At 43.1% G+C, this 24,862-nt stretch overlaps 1 protein-coding gene across 2 annotated transcripts in view; it reads left to right on the top strand.

The window, feature by feature from the left end:
• The first annotated feature begins 3,942 nt into the window (after positions 1-3,942).
• Positions 3,943-24,862, top strand: part of XPO4 (exportin 4) — an 86,192-nt gene continuing 65,272 nt past the window's right edge. For both annotated transcript variants that reach the window (XM_042792443.1, XM_042792442.1), the window contains exon 1: positions 3,943-4,306. In XM_042792443.1, the coding sequence (XP_042648377.1) occupies positions 4,217-4,306 (90 nt within the window). In that variant the 5' untranslated portion in view covers positions 3,943-4,216. The remainder of the gene's footprint in view (positions 4,307-24,862) is intronic.

Here is a 24,862-nt window from a genome sequence, read left to right as displayed (position 1 = left end):
AAGTTACTACAGAATTTATTTGCAATTTAATTGCAGAATTTATTGCAGTATTTGTTGCAGAAATCCAACCAGGGAAGGTAGATGTTAGGGAAAAGGTGCCTGGGAAAGGAAGCAAACTGGATGTCCTGGCCAGAGAAATGAGGTCTACTGAAAAAATAAGTGCAGGCTATGTGGGGATAGATCTCTTCAACACATTTGGAAAACAGGATGGAAACAGTCATAAGAACACCATGAAATCAAGAATAGGAAAGAAATCACGATGCACATCCTGATAGGAGAGGATGGTTTTGAAAGCTTCTACCTAACCAATGATGAAAGATTAATTCCTCCCTAGCTTACCACTTGCAAGCTTGCAATTGTCATTGTGCTTTCATATTAGTGATCCACTTCCCTACTGACTGATTTCCTTATCTCATCTAACTTAGTGCTCAGTCACTTCTATTTTCTTACCTTAGACTTTGTCAGATGCTCCTGACTACAACAGATATTTCTTAGTCTTATTGTGTACATGCACAGGACTGTCTAATTAATATGTATTAAAACAAAACAAAATAGCTAATTCATGACTGTTTTACTACCAACTGTTGGCTCATTTTCCTTAACATTTTAATCTTTAGCCAAAACTGGTTGGATGTTTTCAGCTGTGGAAGAAAGCAAGCTAGAGAAGGACTGCTAAAGCAGGAAGCACAGGCTCCACTACCGACAACACTCTTTCTGGCAGAGAGTCCAGAAGCTTTGAACTATTTTAAGAGTATTAACACCACAAAAGAGGGAAGCGTTAAGGAAGAATGTGATGCATCTTTTTTAGCCAACAGCAGAAATAGCTTCAGCATTCACCCTGACAAGATAAATGAACAATCAGCTTTTCTAAGACTAGCCAAGAGAACATTAGGATTGTAATATAGCCAAGAGAAAATGTGACTACTCGAACATCTTCATTTTTGCTGCAGATTACTGCACTCAGTCCTTCCACTGGAAATGAGGGCAAGATACACCTGATGATAATATAGTAAAATGCACTATTTTGTCTGCACATATTCTATACGTTTGTGAAAAAAGGAATGGATTTAATGAATATGCTACTTTTGAAGTATGCTCAAATAGACAACTTCGGGGGAGAAGAGAAAGATACGGACCGATCAAAGTACTATGCCTATTCAGGGAGCTGGCAGATGTATCCCAAGGTGTCATACCTTACCTGAGATGGAATAACCACCACAACAGTATAGATTGCAGGCTGACTGAAAAAGGAATCTGGAGATCCTGGTGGACCATGTCATGGACAACAAGAGCAGGGCCACTCCACTCGGGAACCAAGACTGACCATAGGACAGGCAAGCCAGAGCCCTCACCAACCAGGGTGCAGTTCCATAGGATTTGGGCAGGGCTGGGTTGGTGACAGGTCTTCTTGAGAGTGCAAGACAAGGCAAGATAATGAGTCAGGTCCAGGGTCCAGCCAGAAAGTCCAGCCATGAACAGCTGAAGACGGAGTCAGAGACAAGGACCACACAGGAGAAGGGGTTGGAGACAAAGCTGTGGATTACATAGGTCCACCCAGGACCTATGATAAGCCAAGACAACAGGAGAAGGGACTTGGCACAGGTAAATCAAGCGTACTGCACATGCTAACGTCCCAAGTGAGGCTGTCAGGGCAATTAAGGTCCAGTTATGCACTTTACTTGGCCCCTGACAGGTACCAAGCTAAACATAAGTGAGCAGAACACCACAGCAGTGAGCAAGGCTACCTTCATAAAGACGTACTAGATTGTTTTTACAGGCATGAAGCCAGAAGATCAGGAGAATTATTAGTCCTCTTCACTCAGCACTTGTTAGATCATGTCTGGAAAAGTATGAGAAAGCAGTATGAGAAAGTAGTTGACAAATTGCAGTGAGTGCAGCTGAGGGCAATCAAGATGGTGAGGGTGATGAAGCACATTCCCTGTGAGGAGGGGCTGAGGGAACTGCGTTCAGTCAGAAGGCTTAAAGGGGAACACAAGAGCTTCCTGGTATTATCAAGAAAATGGAGAAAAACTCTCTGCCATGGTGCATGGCAGCAGGATGAGAGGCACTAGTCACAAAGGGCAGTTCCGATTTAAGGGGGAAAAAAAACCTTCACTGTGACAACAATCAACTATTGTCACAGGTCGCCCAGGTAAGTTGCGTGCTTTCCTTTCCTGGAGGTTTTCAAGACCCTGCTGGACAGAGCCCTAAGCAACTTGGTGAAAGCGCTGAAGAAGCAGGTTTGTTTAGAGATGCCTTGAGCCCCTCCAACCTGAACAATACTATTCTATTTCTATTGCTCCCATAGCTATTCAAGTGTGCTGCTGAACACACAAATCCACGGGAGAATGAAGGACCTTTGAGCATGCTGAAGAAGTTGTTGAAGAATCTCATTTTGAATACAAGCTACAAGTACAGAAATACTCAACTGAAGTAGTCCTTTATTGAACACAGAATTCTTTGAAACAGCTTTTTTTCATACTCTTCAGGGTTTTTTTGACATTACCTCTCTGTACACAAACTTGTAAGTCTTTAGCTCTTGTTTTGCTGTTCTTTAGAGTAAGACGCATTGTACATTGCACTTCAAGACTCAAGTGTGTGGTCACACTTTCACTACCTTTCAACTCTTCCATCTCTGACTGTTGGTTCAATTTTCCTTATATTTCTCTCTCAGTGCAGCTCTGCTGATTGCCCCACATTCTGCAACTGTGAAATCAAATGCTACCCTGAAATACATTTAATGTTTTAGCAGGAATTACATTAATTTCTAGGTAGATCACAAAATCAATCTTTTACATGGTTGTATTGCTACTCCTAATCTTGTCTAGTAGTGAGCACTGCCATGCCCCCTTCAGCATTGAAAGCTGTCATTTCTTGGGAGAAAAATATTTGCATTCTTTCAAATAGGAAGGATGTATTTTTTGCTGTCATCCCCTTTCCTTGATCCTTTCTTCTGCCTTTGGCTATTACATTGTATCGCCTGCATGGAAACATTGCACATTTACAGGTAGTTTGGGTGAAGAGTCTGTGAGCATTCGAGACTCCTATCAGCCTGCTCACTTGGGTGGTACGTTCCAAACTTTGTGTAAATTCAGCACTAGAGGTCAGCTAACTTATTCTCGGGGTTGGGAGAGCTATGGTTGGAAACAGCTGACTTTTTAAGAGTAGGGTGGTCTAGCAGGATCTGGGCAACAAAACTGCTGATGCTGCTCAGTGGTCTGCACTGCGAGTGACTGAGGGAGATCTAGCCTCATCCCGTGCACTGAATACTCCTTGGCTGTCGCAGATCTTCCAATTTAGTTTCATCTAAAGGTATCAGAGCTCCAAGTCTGCTCCACCGTGCAAACTGGAGACCATCAGATGTGCTTAAAAGGCAAACTCCTAAACCAGAATGAAATGCCAGTGAAGGCACAATCTGAGAGTCCTTTTGCTCCTTCCTACAGGTGCACAGCAATTTTCTCACGGGCATATTTTGCAGAGGTGATGCTCACGTCAGATAAAGTGAAGTGAGCTCCAGATGGAGTTATGTGGGGGGGGGAAGAAAAAAAAAAAAAAAAAAAAAAAAGGAAGAGGCGTTTTAGATGAGTTTTACACCTTGGCTGGTTTGTTTGTTTGGTTTGTTTTTTTGTCTGCCATAAAGCAGTTCCATTTGTAAGGATGCCGGCCACCTTCTCCACTCCCCGCCACTTTCTAAGCTGCATTTTAAAAACGAATCCTTCTCACCGCACCGCGGACCCGCAGGCGCCGCCAAGCCCAGGGCGCGGCGGGCAGCCGGCGGCCGCCGGTTCGCGGTGGGAAGCGCGGCCGGCCCGGGCAGCGCCCAGACACGGCGCACACCCCCCGCTCCCACCGCCAGCTCTCCGCGGCCCGGCGCGGGAGGCCTCGCAGCGCTCCCCCGCCCACCCGCGGGCCCCGGCAGGTGTGGCGGCCTCGAACCGGCGGCGGGCCCCGCCCCGGGGCTCCGCAGGGCCTCGCCGGGCCCGCCCCGGAGGCGGTCGGTCGGTCGGTCGGCGTGTCGGTCGGTCGGCGGGACGCAGGGGTGGGGTGGGGGCCGTCTCCGCCGGGCGCCGCGCAGCCCCCCCCCCCCCCCGGCTGGCGGCCGGTGCTCCCGCTGCGGCGGCGGCGGCGCCGCTTCGCCTCCGCGCCGGGGCCGGGATTGGCTGCGCGGCCGCCTCGTCCCAGAATGCAGCGCATGGCGCGTCATTGAAGAGAGACCATGATGGCGGCGGCCGCGGCAGCGGCGGCGGCAGCGGGGGGGGCCCCCGAGGTGATCGCCCAGCTGGAGAACGCGGCCAAAGTCCTGATGGTGAGGCCGGGCGGCGTCTCGCGGCGGGGAGGAGGCGGGTGAGGGGGGCGCCGGTCCCGTTCTTCCCCCCCCCCCCCCTCCCCGCCTTCCTCCTCCTCCTCTTCCTCCCCTTCCCGCCGCCCTCGCTCCCTCAGGCGCGGGGCGCAGTCCCGGCGTCTCCGTCGCCTCCTCCCGCTCCCCGGCTGGCTCCCCTCCCCCTCCGCGGGGGCGGCCGCCGCGCCGGCTCGTCCCTGTCACCCCGCAGCCGGGCTCGGCCCCCGCCGCGCACGCCGCGCCAGTCCTCCATGTGCCGCCAGTTCCCCCCCCCCCCCCCCCGCCCCGGGCCGGCTGCCGGGCTGCCCGCGCCCCGAAGCTCCCCGCCCCGGCGGGGCAGCCCCGTCCCCTCACGCCCCGAGCCCCCCTCCGCACCGCCATTGTCCGCCGTGGAAGCCCTCGCTGAAGTTGCCGGGGAGCAGGTCTCCCTCCCAGCGGCGGGGGCCCCGGGTCGCCGCCCGGCCGTGCCCGGCCCCCGGCCCGGCGGGGGCAGCGGGGCACCGGCGGTGGCGGGGAGGCGACCTCCGAAGTGCCGCGGGCTGAGCGCCGCTCGCTTCCAGAGTTTTCCTTTCGGTGGAGGAGCAGGGAGCAGCCGGAGGTTCGCGGTGCAAAGCGCTGCGTGGTGCTTCGCGCCCTCATCTTTCTGTTACTAGTTAACTGCTCGTGCTGATGGTGAATTTGTTGTGTGCAATTTTCCATGGCTGCGTGGAAAAGAAAGCCCATAAAGATCAGAAACGCGATGGAGCTGAATACCTATAGTGACCATTGGTCTTAAACCATCCTAAGTTGCGCATCCTTGTGAAACTTTTGTTCGTTTGAATGAAAAGCTGGATATTGCTCCATGTCATTTACAGGTCTTACTTGCAGAAGCTAAAAATGACTAGCTGAAAGCCTTCCCCACAAAATCTGTCTTATAAAAATGTGATTCCAACAGAGATACTAAGTTCGTAAGTTGTTGATATTAAAGGGATTTCAAAAGAACCAAGCAAATAGTAGAGGAGTTTGCCTGGTATTGATAACTGATCAATGGCCAGAGCTGGAATAATTGTGGTTTAATGTCTAGCTAAAGCAGCCTGACTGTAAAGTCACAGGCTTTACTTGTGGGTGTCTTCATCAAAATACTTGCGTTGTTACTCCTTGTGAAATCAAAGCCTGAAAAACATTGACTGTGTTTCTAAATGGGAGAGTAAAGGTAGATAGCTTACCAACAAGCACTGCACTAAGCCTTTCAGAAAAACACTTCTCAAAGATGCCAACGGTAATGAATTTTAAGCCTTGAGCTGCTTTTGATTCATGTATGCCTTTGTAAAGCGTAACTGCATAGATTATTGCATGTTCACATAATGTCTGTGTATCTCGGTTTTAAAAATAACGCAGTAGCTGTAATTCCCAGAAGTGTTTGACTGCATAGGGGAAATATGTAATAAGTATTAATATGAGACAGAACACATGTATGGAAGGAAGCTGGCAGTTAGGTAGCTTTCAGTGTCAAACTGATAGCACTTGGGGTGGCATCTCCAAAGTATTGCGTCTGTGCTAGAAAACTTAACGTTACTTGTGTTGGCACTGTTTCCCTAGCATAGCCCTGCTGTCATAGAGAGGGAAATGCAACTTAATGTGGAGGTAAAGTAAATAAAAATGTTAATACAGTGAAAAGATGCAAGCCTCTTATGGTAATGTTTGTGCTTCTGCTGAAGAATGGGTGCTAAACTTGCTGGTAAAAATACATCTTGGGTCTGCAAGCACATGGCTGCTATGATCCTTGTTGAATTTCTAGCTTCTTCTAGCTTCTGACAGTATGAAAGCTGACTTGTTGTGGTCATTAGATTTTTCTTGTTCTTCTTTTTTTCTTTTCTACAGCTCTTGGAAGTTTCACAGACAACACTGAACTGACAAGAATTGGTTAGATGGCACTTCCCAAGGAAGCTGCATAAACCAGAGATATTTACTAAAGCTATCCATGAGGCTAAGGACCCAGAATCAGGCTTTAAGCTGGGTTGGCTGTAGAAGAGCTGTGATAACTGTTTAGGGTTATTGCTCTGTGTTTCTTCTTAAAAATCATTGTCTTTGGAGTGACAGAGGAGAGGAGGAGTGCAGCTCGCTGTGTGCTTTACAAAGGTGGATGTGAGACCCCAAAGACTTGAAAGGGTTATGTGCTCTTTTCCTGCTCTTTCTCACTAGCAGCTGTGGAAAAACAAGGGCTGAATCATGTTTAAGGACTGCACCTGGACAGTGATGATGTTAATTTAATTTAGCCAGAGGACTATACTGCTTGGCAAAATCTGGTAGAAGGTCTACTTGGGGATGAGGGCAGGAAGTAACTCTGTGTGGTGGTTGGGACGTGTGAAGTGATCAAGCAAACCGGTGGGTTCACTTAGGTATTTATGTAAAAAATCTGAGGACTTGGGGGAGGGTGGTGAGCCCAGCACAAGTAATGGAGGTCATGAGTAGAGGTTGGCACCTTGCAGTGGAGCCATATCTGAGGTGGTGGGAAAGGGCAGAGCTGTGAATGGTCTGACAATAGATGGCAGCAAGTTTTAACTGGGCAGGGAGCTGTGGAGGGATTCAGGGAGATGTTCTTGTGGCAGCAGAGACAGTAGCGAACCTTGCAAATACAGTTTGCTAAGGAAGCGTCAGAGGGGGGACAGCATATCTGAGGGTGAAACAGGGAGTGGTGGTGGTGGTTTGGGTGACACATGTTTTGATTTCAAACTGAAATACTGAGCCTTGGGGAGAATAATGGACTAGAGGAAATCAGACATGCTAATCAAAAAACCTGAATGCGTGTGTTTAACTTTCCTGGAGGGTAAGAATGGATTACCACGAGTTCTCTAAATCTTTGATAAGTATTTTCATAATTCTTTTTTTATTGTTCTGGGTTGATTGAATTTTCCTCTGGAAAACTAGTTTTTATATGTCAGATAAAAGATGTGTTAGTTTAATCTTGTAAATTGCTGATCTTTATGGACTTTACAAACCATGGCGTGCAGTGTAGGAAAACTGGTAAGATTCAGTCTGTTCTCTCACCAGGTTCCTCTACAGCTGTATAGAAATGCTTTTCCTTTGTTACCAATAATGACGACATTCAAAAGGCTTAGTTTGGAAAATGATTGAAATTTGGTATAAGTTGAAGAGTTGTTATAAAAGATGAAACTTGAGTTGACGTTAGCTGACAAATATGACTTTGAATGCTGGTCCGGTGACAGTTTTCTTTGGTATGTGGAATAGTATTTGCTATATGAAAAAGTATGTGATTTTGGGATACTTAGTTCCTTTCCAGCAAAACTAAATGGTATTTGCTTGAAGGAAGGTCTCTTTAGGGCCTCGCAACGTAAAGCGTAAAATGCTGTGTGTTTTTTTTCAAGTGCTATAGGCTGGTATATACCTTTGACCTGTGAGACTTTGGCTGGTGAAGACCACACACCAGCATCTGTATGAACTGAATGAATTTACTGCTGCTCCATTTCCAGCTGGTATGGCATCCCCATACCAAATGTATATAGTTTCTATCTATTATGTTCTGTTTAGCTCAAGTGGTAATTAATGCTGAATATAATTAGTATCAGTTAAGCACTGTTTTAATATCTGACTTCATGGATGAGAGAAGACATAGGTTGTATTATTAAGGAAAAAAATGTAAATGTCATCCCATAGGTGAGATGATGAAGTAGGAAGCATGCGTAAGACTGTTTAGTTATCGCCGAGAGATAATAAAGCAGGTTGAAATTTTTTAGGGTATGATGTTCTGTGACACCTGAATGTAAATTTAGAGGTTATAGCTTGTTCCCCCTCTCCCCCCTCCAAAAAGGGGTGCTCTGTTACTACCTGCAGTTCTACTTTCTCCCTTGCGACCCTATGCTGAACATACTAATATTGCTGAGATGACATAGGAATTAAACAAGGCAATGGATTTCTGTCAGGTTAGCGAGACGAATTGGCTATCTGTGCAGCCATTTAGGTTGCAGAGCTAGCACAGTGGGGGGGCTGAAATTAGATTGTTGGACATGTACAGGGCTGGTCTGCCCCTATTAGCAGTGGTGAGCTGTCAAGTTGGCTCAAGTGTGTCATATACCTTCACTGTACAATTTAGTTGCTAACTCAGACTGTCTTGATGTTAGAAATGCCAGACTTTTCTTAGAGGTGCACAGTGAAAATATAAGAGGTTACAAGTTTCAGAAGGGGAGATTCCAGCTGGAGAAAAAGCAAGGAAAAATAAAAGTCACAGTAAGTGTGGTTGGTGAAGGCAATGGAGCAGGCTACTTGAAGAGACTATGGGATCTCCCATCTTTGGAGATATTTAAAACTTAACTGAACAAAGCCCTGAACAACCTAATCTAACTTCGAAATTAGTTCTCTTTTGGGCAGGGGATTAAATGAAGTGAGGTTCAGAGATCCCTGTCATAGAATCATAGAACACTTCCAGGAAGAGGGCATCCCCAGCCTCACTGGGCAACCTGTTCCAGTGTCTCATTACCCTTGCTGGAAATAATTTCTTCCTTACATCTAATCTAAATCTACGCTCTTTCAGTTTAAAACTGTTGTCCATCGTCTTATCACTACACTCCCTGATAAAGAGTCCCTCCCCATCTCTCCTGTAGGCCCCCTTTAGATACTGGAAGGCCGCTATAAGGTTTCCCCGGAGCCTTCTCTTCTCTAGGCTGAACAACCCCAACTCTCTCAGCCTGTCCTCACAGGGGAGGTGCTCCAGCCCCCTGGTCATCTTTGTGGCCTCCTCTGGACCTGCTCGAGCAGGTCCATGTCCTTCTTATGTTGGGAGCACCAGAACTGAACACAGTATTCCAGGTAGGGTGTCACCAGAGCGGAGTAGAGGGGGAGAATCACCTCCCCCGACCTGCTGGTCACGCTCCTCTTAGTGCATGCCAGGACACAGTTGGCTTTCTGGGCTGCGAGCACACGTTGCTGGCTTGTACTCAGTTTTCTGTCCACTAATACCCCCAAGTTCTTCTCCCCAGCGCTGCTCTCAATCCACTCATCGCCCAGCCTGTATTTGTGCTTGGGATTGCCCCAACCCATGTGCAGGACCTTGCACTTGGCTTTGTTGGACTTCATGAGGTTTGCACAGGCCCACCTCTCCAGCCTGTCCAGGTCCCTCTGCGTGGCATCCCTTCCCTCCAGTGTGTCGACCGCACCACACAGCTTGGTGTTACCGGCAAACTTGCTGAGGGTGCACTCAATCCCACTGTCCATGTCATCAGCAAAGATGTTAAACAGCACCGGTCCCAATACGGACCCCTGAGGAACGCCACTCGTCACTGCTCTCCACTCGGACGTCGAGCTCTTGACTGCAACTGTTAGAGTGTGAGCATCCAGCCAATTCCTTATCCACCGAGTGGTCTGTCCATCAAACCCACGTCTCCAATTTAGAGACGAGGATGTCATCAGAAGTTACTCTATGTGGTACGGGTCTGAGTAGCATTAACAGGTTCAAGAACATTTGAGCAAATGCTTTTGCAGAAGAATTCCCTTCTTTAAAAGTTTGTCAGTGTTCTTTTTTCACTGTGGTCTGTTGCCGGGGTGGTGGGGATTTCACACATTACTGTCTTCTGGGGGTACTGCTTAGTTTGTGGTTGATCTTGCCTTTCTGAGGGAGGTTTTAGGCTAAAGTTGAGTAGTCTGAAAATAGTCATACAAACTTCTCTTTCAGACGTTGAAATAAGCTTATAGAATAAGAGCATAAGGGAGCACATTAGTATCCTTAAAAACCAAGAGCAAATTGTTTATATCATCTACCCCAACAATTTATATGGTTGTTTTTTCTTGGAGTTCCAGTCCATGACAATCCTTCTTCCATGGGGAAGTTCAGTTTCTCATTGCAACCTGTCTTCATTCCAGGGCAGATTTTCTGATTGTGAAAGGGAGAGATGGACCAGCTCTGATTTTTGTTATAGCAGGTTACCTGTTAATCATTCTGATGCTGAGAAGATTTGTTGAAGTCCTCCAGGTCATCACCCAGCAAAACAAGCTGGATGTGTGCTATATTATGGCTGGATTAGACCAGACATCTACCCATCTGAGTTCTGTTTCCAGCTATGGCCTCTAGCTGCTGATTTAGAGAAGGGGTCTGAAAAACAAGGATAATCCTTTCACTCGTATGTATACGCTTTACCTTATTTGAATTAGCAATTTCAAGAGCTTGAGGTGGCATAGTTGTGTTGATCAACTTTTCTTCTACAAATGTGTACAGCTGTTTCTAGAATGGATCTATATTTTTTGTTTTCATAGTTTTTATATTATACTTGTCTGGTAGTAAAGAGTTTCACAGGTGTTTTTGGAAAAAAACCCAACATTGTTATTTGAGAGAAGCCTGCTGTTTGATCATTTAATTCATTCTTGAATTATGAGAAATAAGTGATCATTGTTCTGATTTTTCTTCCATGGTATCATTTGTGATTTTTATAACTCTGTATCATATTTCATGCTCCAGTTATATGTTAGCGAAACTGAAGGGTCTTGTCAGTTTTTCATGTGGGAGGTTCCACATACACCTAATCATCCCTGTACTCCTCTGTAGCTTTTTTATATTTATGACACCATTATTGAAATGAACTGTCCAGAACCGAACTCGTTTGTGATGTGGGTCCTTGAGGATTTTAGATGAGTGTAAATTTTTGGTATTCTTCTGTATTCCATTCCTAGTAGTACTTAACATTGTGCTTTTCTTTATTACTTAAGAGCAGGAAAGTGATGTTTTCAGAGGACTATGCCCAGGCTGTCCAGATCTTTTTCTGGAACAGTACTAAGTAACATGAAGTCCATCATGTGTATGTATAGTTTTAACTCCTTTTGCTTAAGAACTGGTATGGTTGGTACATTTTGCAGGCACACGGTTCAGATTACAGTTTTAGGAGATAAGTACATGCAGTGTGCAGCATGCTAATGAAACTTTTACCTGGGAGCTGAAAACAAACGTGCATGGAGCGTACCTGAAGCACACAGTACTAAGGGTAAGGAGTTGAGAATAGGAATGTGAGGATTGATACAGATTCTCCTATCTTTGAAAAACAAACGTAGTGTCTGATGAAAGTCTAGTGAAATGGGATTGTTCATGCTTTGGTTTTATTTCCCCTGACTGTTTCACAGAGGGATTATTCATATTTTTGAATCGAGACTGTGTTTCACACTCATTTGACATGTCACTGTTGCATTAGCATATTTCTATATTTTGTTCTAAGTCATCAATGAAAATACTGTGTGCCTGCTTGTAGATCCATCCGCTGGGGAGCTTCATTAGTCCGTAACTCCATCTGGATAATTCTTCTTCAGGCACTACCTACTGCTGTCTTCCCTTTAACCTGCTTCCTAAGAGTCTTATGGTTGTTATGCTAATCTGTGTTCATTAGTTAATTAACAGCTTTCCATATGGAGGTGTAGAAGAAATCCTCTAGATTATTAAATTGAGCTGATGCTGTCACAAGAAGCTAAGTAAAATATTTCTTTTCATCGATTTCTGACAGTGTTTTGATACAAAATCTATCTGGATTAGGTATACTTAAGATCTCCCCTTCTGTGACCTGTCTTGATGTAGGGGTGAAATTCTGGGTTTTGATGATCATGTCCTTTTCTGTTTTACCAGGGGAAAATACATTCTTTGTATCTGTCGTCTTTTCTGCTTTCCTCAGCTTCCCTAGAACAAAACAAAGTAAAACTGATGCCTGTGTTGGGGCAATGACCTGGTAGAGGGAATGCAGTAATATTTGGAGCAATTTTGATGCATAGTGGGGTGTATGAGTGGCATAAAACCACATATGTGCTGGGAGATGTGGTGTAGAAGGGAGGGCATCAGATCTGAGCTGTAGGAGAAGTCGATACAGGTCTTCAGTTCTTTTTCATCCCTTTAAAGTCTGTCTGAAACACCCTGTTGAACAGGGAATAGTTGTTTGAATAGGGATTTTAAGCACTGGAGGAAAACTGGCAGGAGGATATATTTTAAATAGACATTCTTCTTCCCCCTCTCTACCTCCCAAAAAGGAAACCCCCAAATTTTCTGTCTTCTGAGACTAAATGATGAGTGGCAGCTGTACAGTGCTGCCTTTGGCTTTACCAAAACACAGAGCAGTAGTACACCCACCTGAGTGGCTGCATAGTGGACTGGATTGGAAAGGGTATTCGGGGTAAAAGGTTTTTTTAATTCAGTAATTTTCAATGTGGTGTATTATAAACAATTTTGCTACCTTGACTGAGATGAAAAACTCGCCTGTGCACCTAAAAGAAACTGATCAAATTATGCTGTTAAATTACGTAGGAAGTAGCAGATACAATTCTCTTTGTCTTCAGATCAAGGCTGATTTTTTTTTTTTTTTTTTTTAATGGAAAATACACTTAAAGTTATTTGTGTTAATATAGGAGCAAGTGAATGAAGTGTTACTGCTTTTGTTACTCTAGAAGTCAGATAAGTTGGTTTAGTGGTCCCTACCAAATTCAAAATGTACATAACTATAAAAGTGAATATGAAAAAAGCCTAAAGATATATCATGGTTTGTGCTGAAATTATGAAGTCCAGCTGTGTTATGTGCAGCTGTGCAAAATAGTAGAGGCACAGCTGTAGTAGTGTTGAAAATATGCCTTATGCCAGGGTTTCTTGAAGATTTTACGTGATTAATTTGTGGCTGTAAAATCAATAGGGTGCAGAAAGGTGTTTTGCCATGGAATTTTATTGCATATGATGGCGGTCTCTGTGATTCCAAAAGTCTTGGCCAAGGTGAAGAACATATGCAGTCCGGGGCTTGTAAGCATGATGCAGACGCAGGCTGTGTTTTCACAGAAGCCTAAACTAGTCTCACAGCAAGTGGCTGAGGAAAACCATTGCTTGTCTTTTTGCTGGATTGATTATCTGCTAGTTTAGTGAGCTGGAGTGGCTTACAGAAGGACCTGCCAGTTGCCAGAGCTAGCATGACATAATAGTGTGTGTCTAGGAGTGGAGAGGAGTTAGAATAATTGGAAAGAGGAGGAGGGTCTCCATTGCTGCATTGCCTCTCTGGGAACCACAGCCTTGGAGTTCTGGAGAGGTAGCCCCTGTTCACTACTGTCAACTTAGACTAGGGTCCTGTTGTAATGAAGGAAAAGAATAAAATCAGCATCCTTCATGAATGTGTTTTGAAATCTGTTCATGGGAAGAGCTGCAGAAAAGTTGCATGATATTTCTCTTTTTGTGTACTTTACTGAAGTATTCTGTTTTTCTGGTAAGAGTGGACTCTAATGCTTAGAGTGATGGTGCTTTGAGGGGGTTGCTGTGGTATGGCATTAAGGCTGTATTGGAGTGGGTGGTCTATTCCTTGACTTCATATTTCCAGTTTTTCAGAAATAGGTAACTTGATAGCTTTTAAAACACCAAGAGGTGGTTGAGCCATGTTCAACCTGTTCTTCAGGCTGCTTTGGAAGGACTTTGAATTTGACTCTCTTACATCAGAATTAAATAGCCTTGCTGCTGAGGTTTTTGCTCCAACAACAGGTGAAGGAGGGCAGAGGCAGTTCATAGAATTAAAAAACCAGCTTGCAGCATCATTAACATGGAGTCTGAAAAATCCAGTAGTTGGGTGTATTCCGGAGCCTGGTGCATTGGCCCGTGCCACAGGATGTCTGCGGCTCTGGGATTTAAGCATCAGTTTGTACAGAGATCAGCAGTGCAATTGGGTGACACCCAGTGTTGAGTTATACCATCCTTTAGTAGTATAAAACAGTATTCCAGCTATTGTTAATTGTGGCATTAGCGATGATATGCAAACAATATCAAAGCTAACAAACAGCAGAAACAATTGTACAAACGCAACCCACGCTGGCTCGTTTACGCACTCGTCGATGAGTTACTGCAGAACTGCCACGTTGCTGTCATGTGGCAGCACAAGAGGAGCTGTACCCCTGTGTCCTGCCTGGCAGGGGGAAGGCTCCCACTCTGGCGGTGCGGGGGCAAGCCTTGTCCTCTCTGGACCGGGATCTACACATGTAGCTTCTCTGCCTTGGGCATGCAGTGAAGGCAGGGTCCTCTTTTCTTTTTGCAGATTTTGTCTGGCTCTGCAAATAGGTGGTCTTCAAGGTTTTGGAATGAACTTCCCCAAACTCAGTCTCCCACAGTTCAGGCTTGTAGCAGTGATCTTGGCATCGTGTCGTCCCTTCAGTCAGTTCCTCATTCATCTTGCCATGACTTTACCCGGGCACCGTTGGCGCTGGTGGACCCTGCCTGCCTGCTGTGGGTTTCACCTTACAGCTCAGTTAGTTTCCTCTTATGTTACATCCTTGTCTTAAAGCTACATTTTACACACTTGTCACTTGTAGATTTCATGAGAACTCCTCCACAGCATCTATATGTATATATGTGTATACAGTAACTGGAGATCCCCAAATGGGAGACTGGATCTGTATCTCTGTTGCAACAGGACTGTAGCTCTGTCTGGGGTGGGGGGTAAATGTTCCCCCTTGTAGCTATAGATGCTGGTTTGATATTAGGTGCCTTAAAGCCAAGTTTGTGTGGTTTTAAGGCAGTGATTGAGAAGCATTGCTTTTAAACCTTCACTGATCTTTTGTGCAAACAGCTTTGGGTGTTATCTGTAAAGATCATAGTTTTGTTTTTGTTTTGTTTTGTTTTTTTTTTTTTTTTTTCTCGTTAAGGTCTTAACCATTCACATTTAGCTTAGCTCTATCACCTTTTCAGTCACTGACTTCTACTATTTGCTTTGCTAATAATGTTGCTGCTATTTGACTTTTCTATCAACCATGCTTTTTTGGTAGCTTCCCAGGTGGCTGAAGTTTTGCATCTTTATTGAGAAAATGTGAATAGGTTTACAAAAGGTGTACACTGCTCTCTGGTAAAGAAAACATGAATAGTGCTTTCCTTACCTGTCAACAATGACAGAAGCCCAGCCCCCCAAAAAAAAACATGCTTCTTCCTGAGAGAATTAGGGAGGTTTAGAAGCAAAGCCTTTATTTTGTGAGGTTGTTTTAAGTGGGATTAAGAACAGATGTTGAGTAGCTTTGGGATAATGAATTGTTTAGTGGGGAATATATAAATATTAAATTCTAATATCAAGAGAAATGACAATATTGTTTCTGGAAGTATTCTTCTGTTCATGTTACAATAACATTCCCTCTAACAGTGCTAAGAATAAAATATATAATTATGACCACATTTCTTCACAGTCATTTTTCAGTAAGTATGTGGAACCCTGTGATGATTCAGAGCTTGAGTCTTAGTGAATTTATGCAGGTTCTTAGAGTGAGCTCAGGCACTTAACTTTAAGGGAGTCTTAAAAATTGCTTCTTCTAATCAAACCCCCAAAATACGTGTATGTGGAATAAAACAAAATTTTCTTCATAAAATAAATGCTTTTTAGAAGATGCTCTCTCAAAATATGTATCATGTCTCCTCCTTTGTATATTGGAGGATGAATACAGAGATCCAACTTCTTTGATAATGTGGTTCAGGCTGTATCTGCAAGAGCAGAACGGATTAGTGAAACAAGATGAAAGTAAATGACATTCTGCCTTCTCAGGTATGTACAATTCTAGATATATTTTTGCGATATCCCACTAATGGGCAAAATGTTAGGGAAAGGAGCTTTTCCCAGGTATTGGGTGAAAGTCTAAAATTATTCCTGGTTTTGAGTGGAAAAAAGTTATTCACTTTACAAATAATTTTCAGTTTTGCAATTCTTCTCGGCTTGCTTATCCTTCAGAATGGCTTAGGTGATCAGCTTCCTCCTCTGGCTTCTATTCAGTTGCTCTTTTTTTTTTGTTAAATCTTGATCTCGTGTTCCCTCTAGTTACATTTCTGTTTGCTTATGTAATTCAGGTATTGAGTTTTGTGTGTATTTTACTTGTGTGTGTCTGTAAGTTTCCATTAATGTGGTAACAGCTAAAAACCATTAGTAGGTGTGTTAGGCCATGCCATTTTGAAAGTACGCTAAACTCAGTGAGTTTTCCATGTTAAATTTAGGTCAAGTTTGAAAACTTAAAAAAATCCCTTATCTCACTTTTAATCAGCTCATTCCAAATAACTATGCTGGGATGAAGCAGTTTTGAAATTTCAGCAAGATTGATGGAGGAGGAAGTGCTAAAATCTGAATTTTGGCAGGGAAGCTGGCTGCCCTATGTGCCTGCCTGCCTTCATTAGCTTGGTGGGAGGAAATGCTTTTTTGATAGGAGGCAAAGCCTAAAACTCTCAAACTAAAATGCATCATTATCTCAGTTTAAATCTTTCACAGAGTGATGTCTTTCAACTTCTGTGTTGGGGGAGAGGTGTGTGTGAGGCAGATGGGGGGGTTACTCATGATGTCTTGTTACCCCTGTGATGTCCTACTCCATCTGCATGTGCTTACTGAAGAAAGCTACCTGTAAGTAAAAATAATGCCACCTCTGCAGCAATAGGTAGTTGTAACTGTAGTTTCAGGAAAATTAATTTGGACAACAGGAAAAAAATACAATATCCTTCTTCACATAGGGGTGATACTAGTTTCTCTTGCAGTAGGACAGCAGTTGCTGACCATATTTGATGTACAGTGAGCCTGGTAAATAGGGTATATATATATCAGCTACATCTCAACTGGTGAGATTTGGAAAATTAGTATGGCCATTACCAGCATTATTATGATTTGCTGTCTAGTAGAAGAGGAGTCACAACAGTTATTCCTTGACTTAAAACTTGGTCTTGAAATTCACTGTCACAGTCTTGGCTTTTTTTGTTAAGCCGTGACTATGTCTAACAGGTACAGAAATGGACAATATTGAAATGAGCTACTTGAATCTTCCGATTGAGTTGCGATTGTGATTGTGATTTCAGGAGCTGTGGGTGGGCTAGGGTCTTCAGTCTTGCTGGAGAATCGGATAGTCTACCTTGCAGTGGAGGTTGCAGTATGAGTTGAAGTTGAGACTCTTCTCCTTCCCACCCTCTAGAATAACAGACTCAGGACCTGAATTTAGGACTCGTTCGTCTTCTATGTCTCCTTATGGGGGAAAGAAAGAAGCACCTGTAGTTCAGAGGAGCTGAGGGAAAAGTTTGGTCCATTTCCACCCACCCTTCTCCTTGCTGCCAGATGAGGAGGCCAAGTTCATTCCAGCTCCAGGAGATGGTTAGAGGCAGGGGAGCAGGACTTGAGGCTAGTATGAGTTCAGTTGTAGTAAGGGCACTTTATGACTTTTTGTATTCCTTTAGTAACATAAACATACATTTTTAGGGTTCCTGTGCTACCGCAGTAGTGATGTTTTTTTCCTTTTGAAGTCAAAGCAAGCCAATTTTATTCATTAACATTAAATGGCTTAAAAAGATTTTGAACAATTAGGTTTTCTGTAACTGGTCTGTGTAGTTATGATGTTTTTCTTATCTTTGTCCTTCTCTTCTTAATTGAGTTGCACTTTTTCTGTCTTGTCTGAGCTTTCTTTGGTCTGCATGGGTTGCCTTCTTGTTGCTTTGAATGATCTTACTGACTTCAAGGGACTGTGCATAGATTTTTGCCTATCGCTATCAACCAGGTGTTTTACAGAAATTACTTTGCTAAACAGAACTGCCTGTCAGACCTTGATTGTGCTTTGAAACATTGGAGAAGTGAATGTGGAGATTAGGAAATAAGTAACATTTTATTTAAGGGTCTGAACTGTAACCTCGTGTCAGCATTCATCCTTTGGCTGTCCACCAAACTATCATAAGCTAAATATCCTTTATAGGCTGTTTGTCAGATTTATCTGTTGTCAGTGTGCTTAAAATGATGTCCTGACTGCAGTTATGGAGGAAACAGTAACAAATACATATAAAGTACACACATAATTTTCTATAGTGTTTTGTCTTCACTGCTGTGTTACACTGTATCCTGGTTTTCATTAACTAAACTTACAGAAGTGAAAGACTGAATTTTACACTGAATTTTCTTGGAGCCAGTTTGAAATGGTTTTGACCCAGAGATTATGAAGAAAGCATTAAGATTTAAAAAGAAAAACAGGTCTTGATCATAGTGTATGTAAGGCCTGTAATAATTGCGTGCTGCTATTGTGGTTACTTTATAATGGGCTCTGAGTTTCGTGCAACACTGACAAGTTTAAATTAGGAACCCTTGGGTTATACAGAATTTCCCATGCAGAATTCAGTTAGTTTTTCAAGTTCTGGAGCAATCCTCCATGGGGTTGAGGGAGACTAGACTGATCCTGTTCACCTAATGCTTCCAGAAGGTTGGCATGAGTCAATGTACTGTTTAGTTGAATTTGTGGATTTTCTTGTTGAACAATGTGCACAGTGGTCAGAAAAGAAAAAGTCGTAAATGAATCCTATGAGGAGACCAACAACAGTCAGAGCTGATAATGGCTGAACAGCTCACACAGATACATAGACCAGCTACAGCCACCTGTTTGTCAGTGTCCTACACAGCTACTTGAGGGCTGTGCCTTCAATCTCTTCTATTCTTTTCTCTTGCTCCTCTCTGGTCCTGCTTCTGTGAACGAAAACTCCACTCTACCTTCCTCCCTTTTGCCTTTCAAGTCCTACCTGCTCTTCTTCAAGCAGCAGGTCTTGGGTACCTGTTTTGACGCTGAGAAGCAGACATGAACAGCGGAAGCTCTATCCTCATGTAGTGAGGACAGTTTCTCTGCAGACTGGTTCCCACCGATCATATAACTGAAGTGTATTGTCCAGGTAATTTCAGTGCAGAACCTATAATATTCTATCTTTGAGGGTCAGATTGTTAGTAGAGAGGTAAAATCTTGGTAGATTTTTTTTGTTATCTTGGAGAGGAAGTCTTATCTCATAAAACATTTTGACATTGATGGTAATGATTTACTTTGGCTTTCTAGTCAATTAATGTGTGTGTGTGTATATATGTATATATATATATATATAGTAAGTTATATAAGACCATTTCAAAACTGAGAATAGATCTTATCACAAACCACAGTTTATCTTCTGTTTTATTTGCAAAAGACTTAATAAAGTACTTCAGCTCCAAAATACAAAGCATAATTTGATATAAAGAAAAAAAAATTCTTTTTTTTCCTATTGTTAAACCTCTGCATGAAATCAAGACATGAGTGAGTAGATGTGTAGGAGGTAATTCCTCCAGCAGTCACGCATTTGTTCCAAATATATACTGAAAAATACTGGGCACTCTGCTGGGGTTTAAATAATTTAAATCATAATCACTTTGGGGAAAGATTTTTCTTTTTTTTTTTTTTTTTTTTTTTTAAATCAAACAAAGTTTTTGTTCAGAAAGTCTTACATTTCCACCATGTTGTTTCAACTGCAGGTCTGATGGTAAGCCATCTATTGTATCTTTCTTACCCAAGATTATTTCTAAAGAGTGGTATCTTTTTAGTTGGAAGATGAGCTGTAATTTAAATGATTATTCCAAAAAGCAAGTGCAAAGGAAGTAGTTGAAACGTAGTTGAAATTCTTTATTATGCTGGCTAGGTTTTCTGTAGTAACTTAGCTATTACTTAAGGCTCTGGCAGTCATGTAACGACAGATCTGAATTGGACCACAGAAGCTGCTATGGATACCAGTTGTCTAAACTGCCTCCTGGCCTGGTGCCTGAAGCGGGAACGTCTGATCCACTTGTGAAACTGTTGCTGAATGCTGTAAAGCTGAACATCTTCATGTTGGTTGGTGGCATTTGCTTCGTGAGTGTATCAGACATCCTCGTATTGTTAGGTATCGTCGTCTGTTGGAGAAGTAGGGTGAGTAGCTGAGAAAGTCACTAATCATTCAGCTCTCTGTGTCTGATCCGTGTATTTGATCTCTTTGATTAGCTTTTTTAATAAGGCAAGTGGCAGTTACTGAATGTGTTGTGATATACTGTAGGAAAAATAAAACACTTGACCTTGAAAAATGTTACTGGCTTGACTCCGCAGAAGTCACAGTGATGCTGTCTTGGGGCATGTTGCTTGATGTGGCTTTGGTAGAGTTAAACTTGGAATCTTCTGAGAATCTAAGTCTTTTGTATAACTCACCTATGTAGCAGAACTGTGCTGGGGAGTAATTCTCTTAGTGTGTTTTTTGTTATTTAAGATACAGAAATATGTTTTTAGGGGATTTTGAGCATCTTAGTAGAAGAGCACAGTAAGTTAAATTTCATGACTTTTGATTATTTAGGTATGTTGCAGCTATAACAATTGCTTACGTTACATGGATAGAAAAATATATTTAGCTGTCCTAAATGCAGTATGTGCACTACTTAAAAATTATTGCTTGCCCTTTTGTTCGATTTACATTCTTTTTTTTTTTTTTTTTTCATTTTTTCCTCTTTCTCCTTCTCATTTTGCCCATACTCCTCAGCTATGTTATCACTATCACATGGTGTTCCCCTGCACATGCTTCTCAGGTTCACTCATGATCTTTCTCCTTTCCATATGCCTCATTGTTACTTGGCTTCCTTGCCTGCTGGGACATGTTGCCGAGCCATCTGGGCTTCCTTTATTCCTTGCTTCTCTGAGCGTGTCTTGCCTGATGGTGGCTGTCAGCAAGGTTCAGACCCAGTGGTGCCATTGCTGTCTCTGGTGGATTTTACTTATCCTTGCATATTGATAGAGATTCTGTTTTTTGTTCTTATCTTTGTTAGGCTTTAAGGCTCTCTCTAGCACAGTCTAGACACCCTTTGGAAGAGCAACTAATGTGTTTAATTGTTTTTTCATAAGCTGATAATGGCCCACAGACCAGAGTTGGGAACCAGCTTTATTGTACCTCTTGACTGTAGGGAAGGCAAAATTCCCCAACATATTTGTGGAAGCTCAGTTTGGAGAGCTTGTGGTGAATTTTATGAAGTCACACTTCAGTAGAAATCTCAGATTTTTGTTTCTACCCTTGTCATGCTTGTAATGTACTTTACTGGCAGACATAAACATTGCCTTTGGCAAGAAAGTGCCTTCTTGGCTTTAGTAGTAGCAGGTACAAGCAATTTGATTTATTTATTTTTTTTTTTTTTTTAACTCAGGAAAATTCTCTTAGTAGGCATGTTTGCCTTTCCATAATCCTACTAGTGTTTAGGCTGTACTGTTCATAGGGGACCTTTTTTGTAGGTGGGAATACTGTGGGTGTCAGCTTAAAACACTCTTGGTGCTCTCTCTGTGTTCTCTTAAGCAGCAAAGTCTGGAGGAGTGCATGACTGTTCTTTGTGACATGCTAATTTGCAGATTTCCCCCAGTGTAATTGTAGAATTTGGTTATATTCAGTGCTGTATTGCCGTAGCAGAAGTCTGTGCAAAATCGGAATTTGTCTCTAGCAAACTTTTCTGTCTGCAAGGAATGAACACTGTTCATCCCATCCTTCATTTTGTTTAAACGTGATCATGGTCAGGATTTTTCTTAGCAAAAATGTAATGCAGAGGTAATAGTGCAAACTGGTTAACTAAATCATACTTAAATAAAAAAATATTCCATTATTAATAATAATGTGGTCACCTGAATGTTAGAAGTTGTTAATCTTAAGATACTGTCACTGTCCACAAGGGACCAATAAGTAATATTCTCTGCCATCTAAAATCATCAAGAAAATAATGTCACTTCTAATATATGATCACAGAAGTGTTGTATTTTGTATGCCTATGATGATCAACATGATACTGCCTGAACAGAACTACTTGGGGGTAAGAGGGGAATTTGATACTTTTTTAAAAACAAAAAGTGTTTTCAGAAATAAGGGGAAGGAGCTAAAAAAACAGACACCACTTGAAATGTGGATGTGGTGTTACTTCTTCAGCCTGTCACTTGCAATTACACGGTCTTACAAAGAGAACATCTGAGATTTGCAACCCATTTGCTACCTTTCTTACGTCTCTTACTGCCTTCCTTGCTTGGCACTCTCCATCCTTACAAGTCATAATTACATATTTTTGTTTTTAAAGGTATGTTGCTGGAGTAGGAAATGCTTGTACTAAGTGTGTGGTTCTGAATACATATGTGTAGCTTCAGATCCTCCTATCTGCATCTAACTACTATTTCTATTTAAAACAAAACAAAACCCCCAAGTCCCTTATTTTGACCTGTTATTTTTAACATGTGTACCTTCACCAGATGTTTCCTAGTTGTATGTGTATTTTCGAAATGACAGTTGATCTAATCCTTTCATATATCTGTGTCTTTCATGTTCTGAGTGTCATTCTGAATGAATGTTTTAAATTATCTGTTTGTGTTAATCAGTTTCTGCCTAGGTAATGTATGACAAACTTTTAGCCTTTTTAATCATTACCAGTTGTGCTCTCCTTTCTTGTAGCATCAGTGAATAATGTGATATTTAAATTGATGGTGTACTATCAAGAGAGGAGCAGAAAAAAAGGATTATCAAAGTTAGAAATAAGGAATATGTGTTGTAAGGAAGAAACACAGATGAGTTATTTTGGAGAGGAAAAAAAAAGTGGCAATATATAAACTTCTGAAATTAAATGTTGCTATTGTATGAGGTGCTCTTCCCATGGGCTGAAAGGATGGTTACACTAAGAAAGAATGGGAAAAACCTACCAGTACTATTGTGGCTCCTGAGGAACCTGTGCTGTTTGGAGGGTTTAGTATTGTTAATTTGTTGCATTTGTGACTTCTGCATTTTTCAGTTCAGTGGGTTGCTTATACCAAGATTGCTGGAGGTTAACTGTTGTTAAGAACATTGTTGGTGCACCTCCTATTTTGTTGGTAGGGAGAGGAACGATGGAGCCTTGGCTGTGGTACGGTTTCTTGTAACATTCTCATAGTGATAAGAAAGGGGTGAAGGAGAATTTAAAGGGGTTGTGCTGACCTCAAACTCATTGAGAAACTTTTATTTCTTATGGAGAGATGAGTTCAGTTTTGTTTTTATCAAGTTCCACACTGGAAAGAAGAGGTAGTTGCATGGAAACTATGTTTAGATTTTTGTAAAGTATCTAATAGTCAAGAAAGGCAAAACCTGACTTGGGGTTAGTTTTACATGACAGTTTCTGCCCTTCCAAAATAAATCTCATTGCGGTAACACCAATGTAAGCTGTGGGAGGTTATCTCCTGAGAGTGGGCTGATATTTTTTTTTTTTTTATGTACAAAATGTGAAAAATCAAATGTAGGTGATAGATGAGTCTGTGAAAGGAAACTATTAAGACTCTGATCAAGGATCTGATGGCTTAATCTCTCTCTCTTCCTGACACTGAAGATCACTACTCAACTTCTGAAAGGCTTGCCTGCATCTGAGATGCAGACTGAGGGACTTGCTCTGGGCAAACCTGATCTTTATGTACAGAAGGAGCTGTAGTCATTCCCTGTGCGTTCAGTCTTTATAAGGAAAGTTGGAGCATGCTTGCACTGCACCAGAAAAATGTGTTGGTACCTATGATTTGGACAGCTTTTCTATTTGGCTGATCTGTGCCAACATGTTCCTTCAAACTGCATCTGTCTGTCAGAATTTCAGAATATTAGAAAGATGCTGACTTCTGAGGACGCAGTCCTGTATTAACTATAATATGGAGAACCTCAATTTCCAGCTCTTCTTTTTTTTTTCCTCAGTCCTCTTTTCTGACTGTGAGATGTTGTTATGGTTTGAGCCCAGAGAGCAACTGAGCCACCACGCAGCCATTCACTCACCCCTTCCCCCTTGGGGAATGGGAAGGAGAAAATAAAGTAAAAGGGTCTGGCACTTAAGTAAGGACAGGGAGGGATGGCTCACTCATGGCAGTCAGGGGCAAAAGACAGACTCGTTAGGGGAAGAAAAAGAACATCACTTTAATTCAAACATTAACAAAGACTACACTTAAGAGACAAGGTGGGACAGTGAGAGGCACCAACATGTCCAAAAACACCTCGCCCCACCCTTCCCTTCTCCCCAGGCTCAGCTCTGCTCCCCACCTCTCTCCCTCCTCCCCCAGCAGCGCAGGGGCAGGGATGGGGGTTACAGTCAGCTCCTGCTCCCTCCTTCTCGGGAGGTGGGGTGAGCGCTGCACATCCCTCCCTGGCTCCCCGTGCCCCCCCTCTCACTGCAGACAGTCCTACACGAACCTTCTCTGGCGTGAGCCCTCCCCACAGACTGCAGCTGTTCCCGTGCTGCCCTGGCGTGGGTCCCCCCCGTGTGTTCCAGTCCTCCCAGTGCCAAACTACAGCAGTGGGGGCTTCTTCTCCCCTCAGAGTCCTGGCTTGCTTTTAAGTGCAATTGCCTGTCCTGGTGTGGGCTCTTCCACAGGCTTTGGGTTGGTGTCTACTCCACCACGGATCTCCATGGGTGGCGGGGTGGGTGGCCCTGCCATCTCACCACAGGATACAGGGTGGAGGTCTCTGCTCTGGTGCACCTTCCCCCCTTCCTTCTCCTTCCTTCCACTGACCTGTTTGCATAGGTGTCCTTCTCCTAATACCTCCTCACAAGTCCCAACCCCCTCTCAGGTTCCCCTTAAATACGTGCAGCCACCTTCACTAATTGGCTCAGCCTTGGTTTAGAGGTGGGTCCGACTTGGAGTCAGGGAAACTTTGAGAGGCTTCTCACAGGGGGCCACTGCTGTAGCCCCTTCCCCTGCTACCAAAAAAACCCTGCCACACACACCCAGCAAAGATGTTAAAGGTGTTTTCTACTTTTGACTTCGCAGACTCCATTT

This window comes from Tyto alba, unplaced genomic scaffold, assembly GCF_018691265.1.
Source record: "Tyto alba isolate M040663 unplaced genomic scaffold, T.alba_DEE_v4.0 Super-Scaffold_2, whole genome shotgun sequence".
Classification (NCBI taxonomy): Eukaryota; Metazoa; Chordata; class Aves; order Strigiformes; family Tytonidae; genus Tyto; species Tyto alba.
The sequence above is the reverse complement of the archived record's forward strand: the minus strand, read 5'-3'. Positions and strand labels throughout refer to the sequence as shown.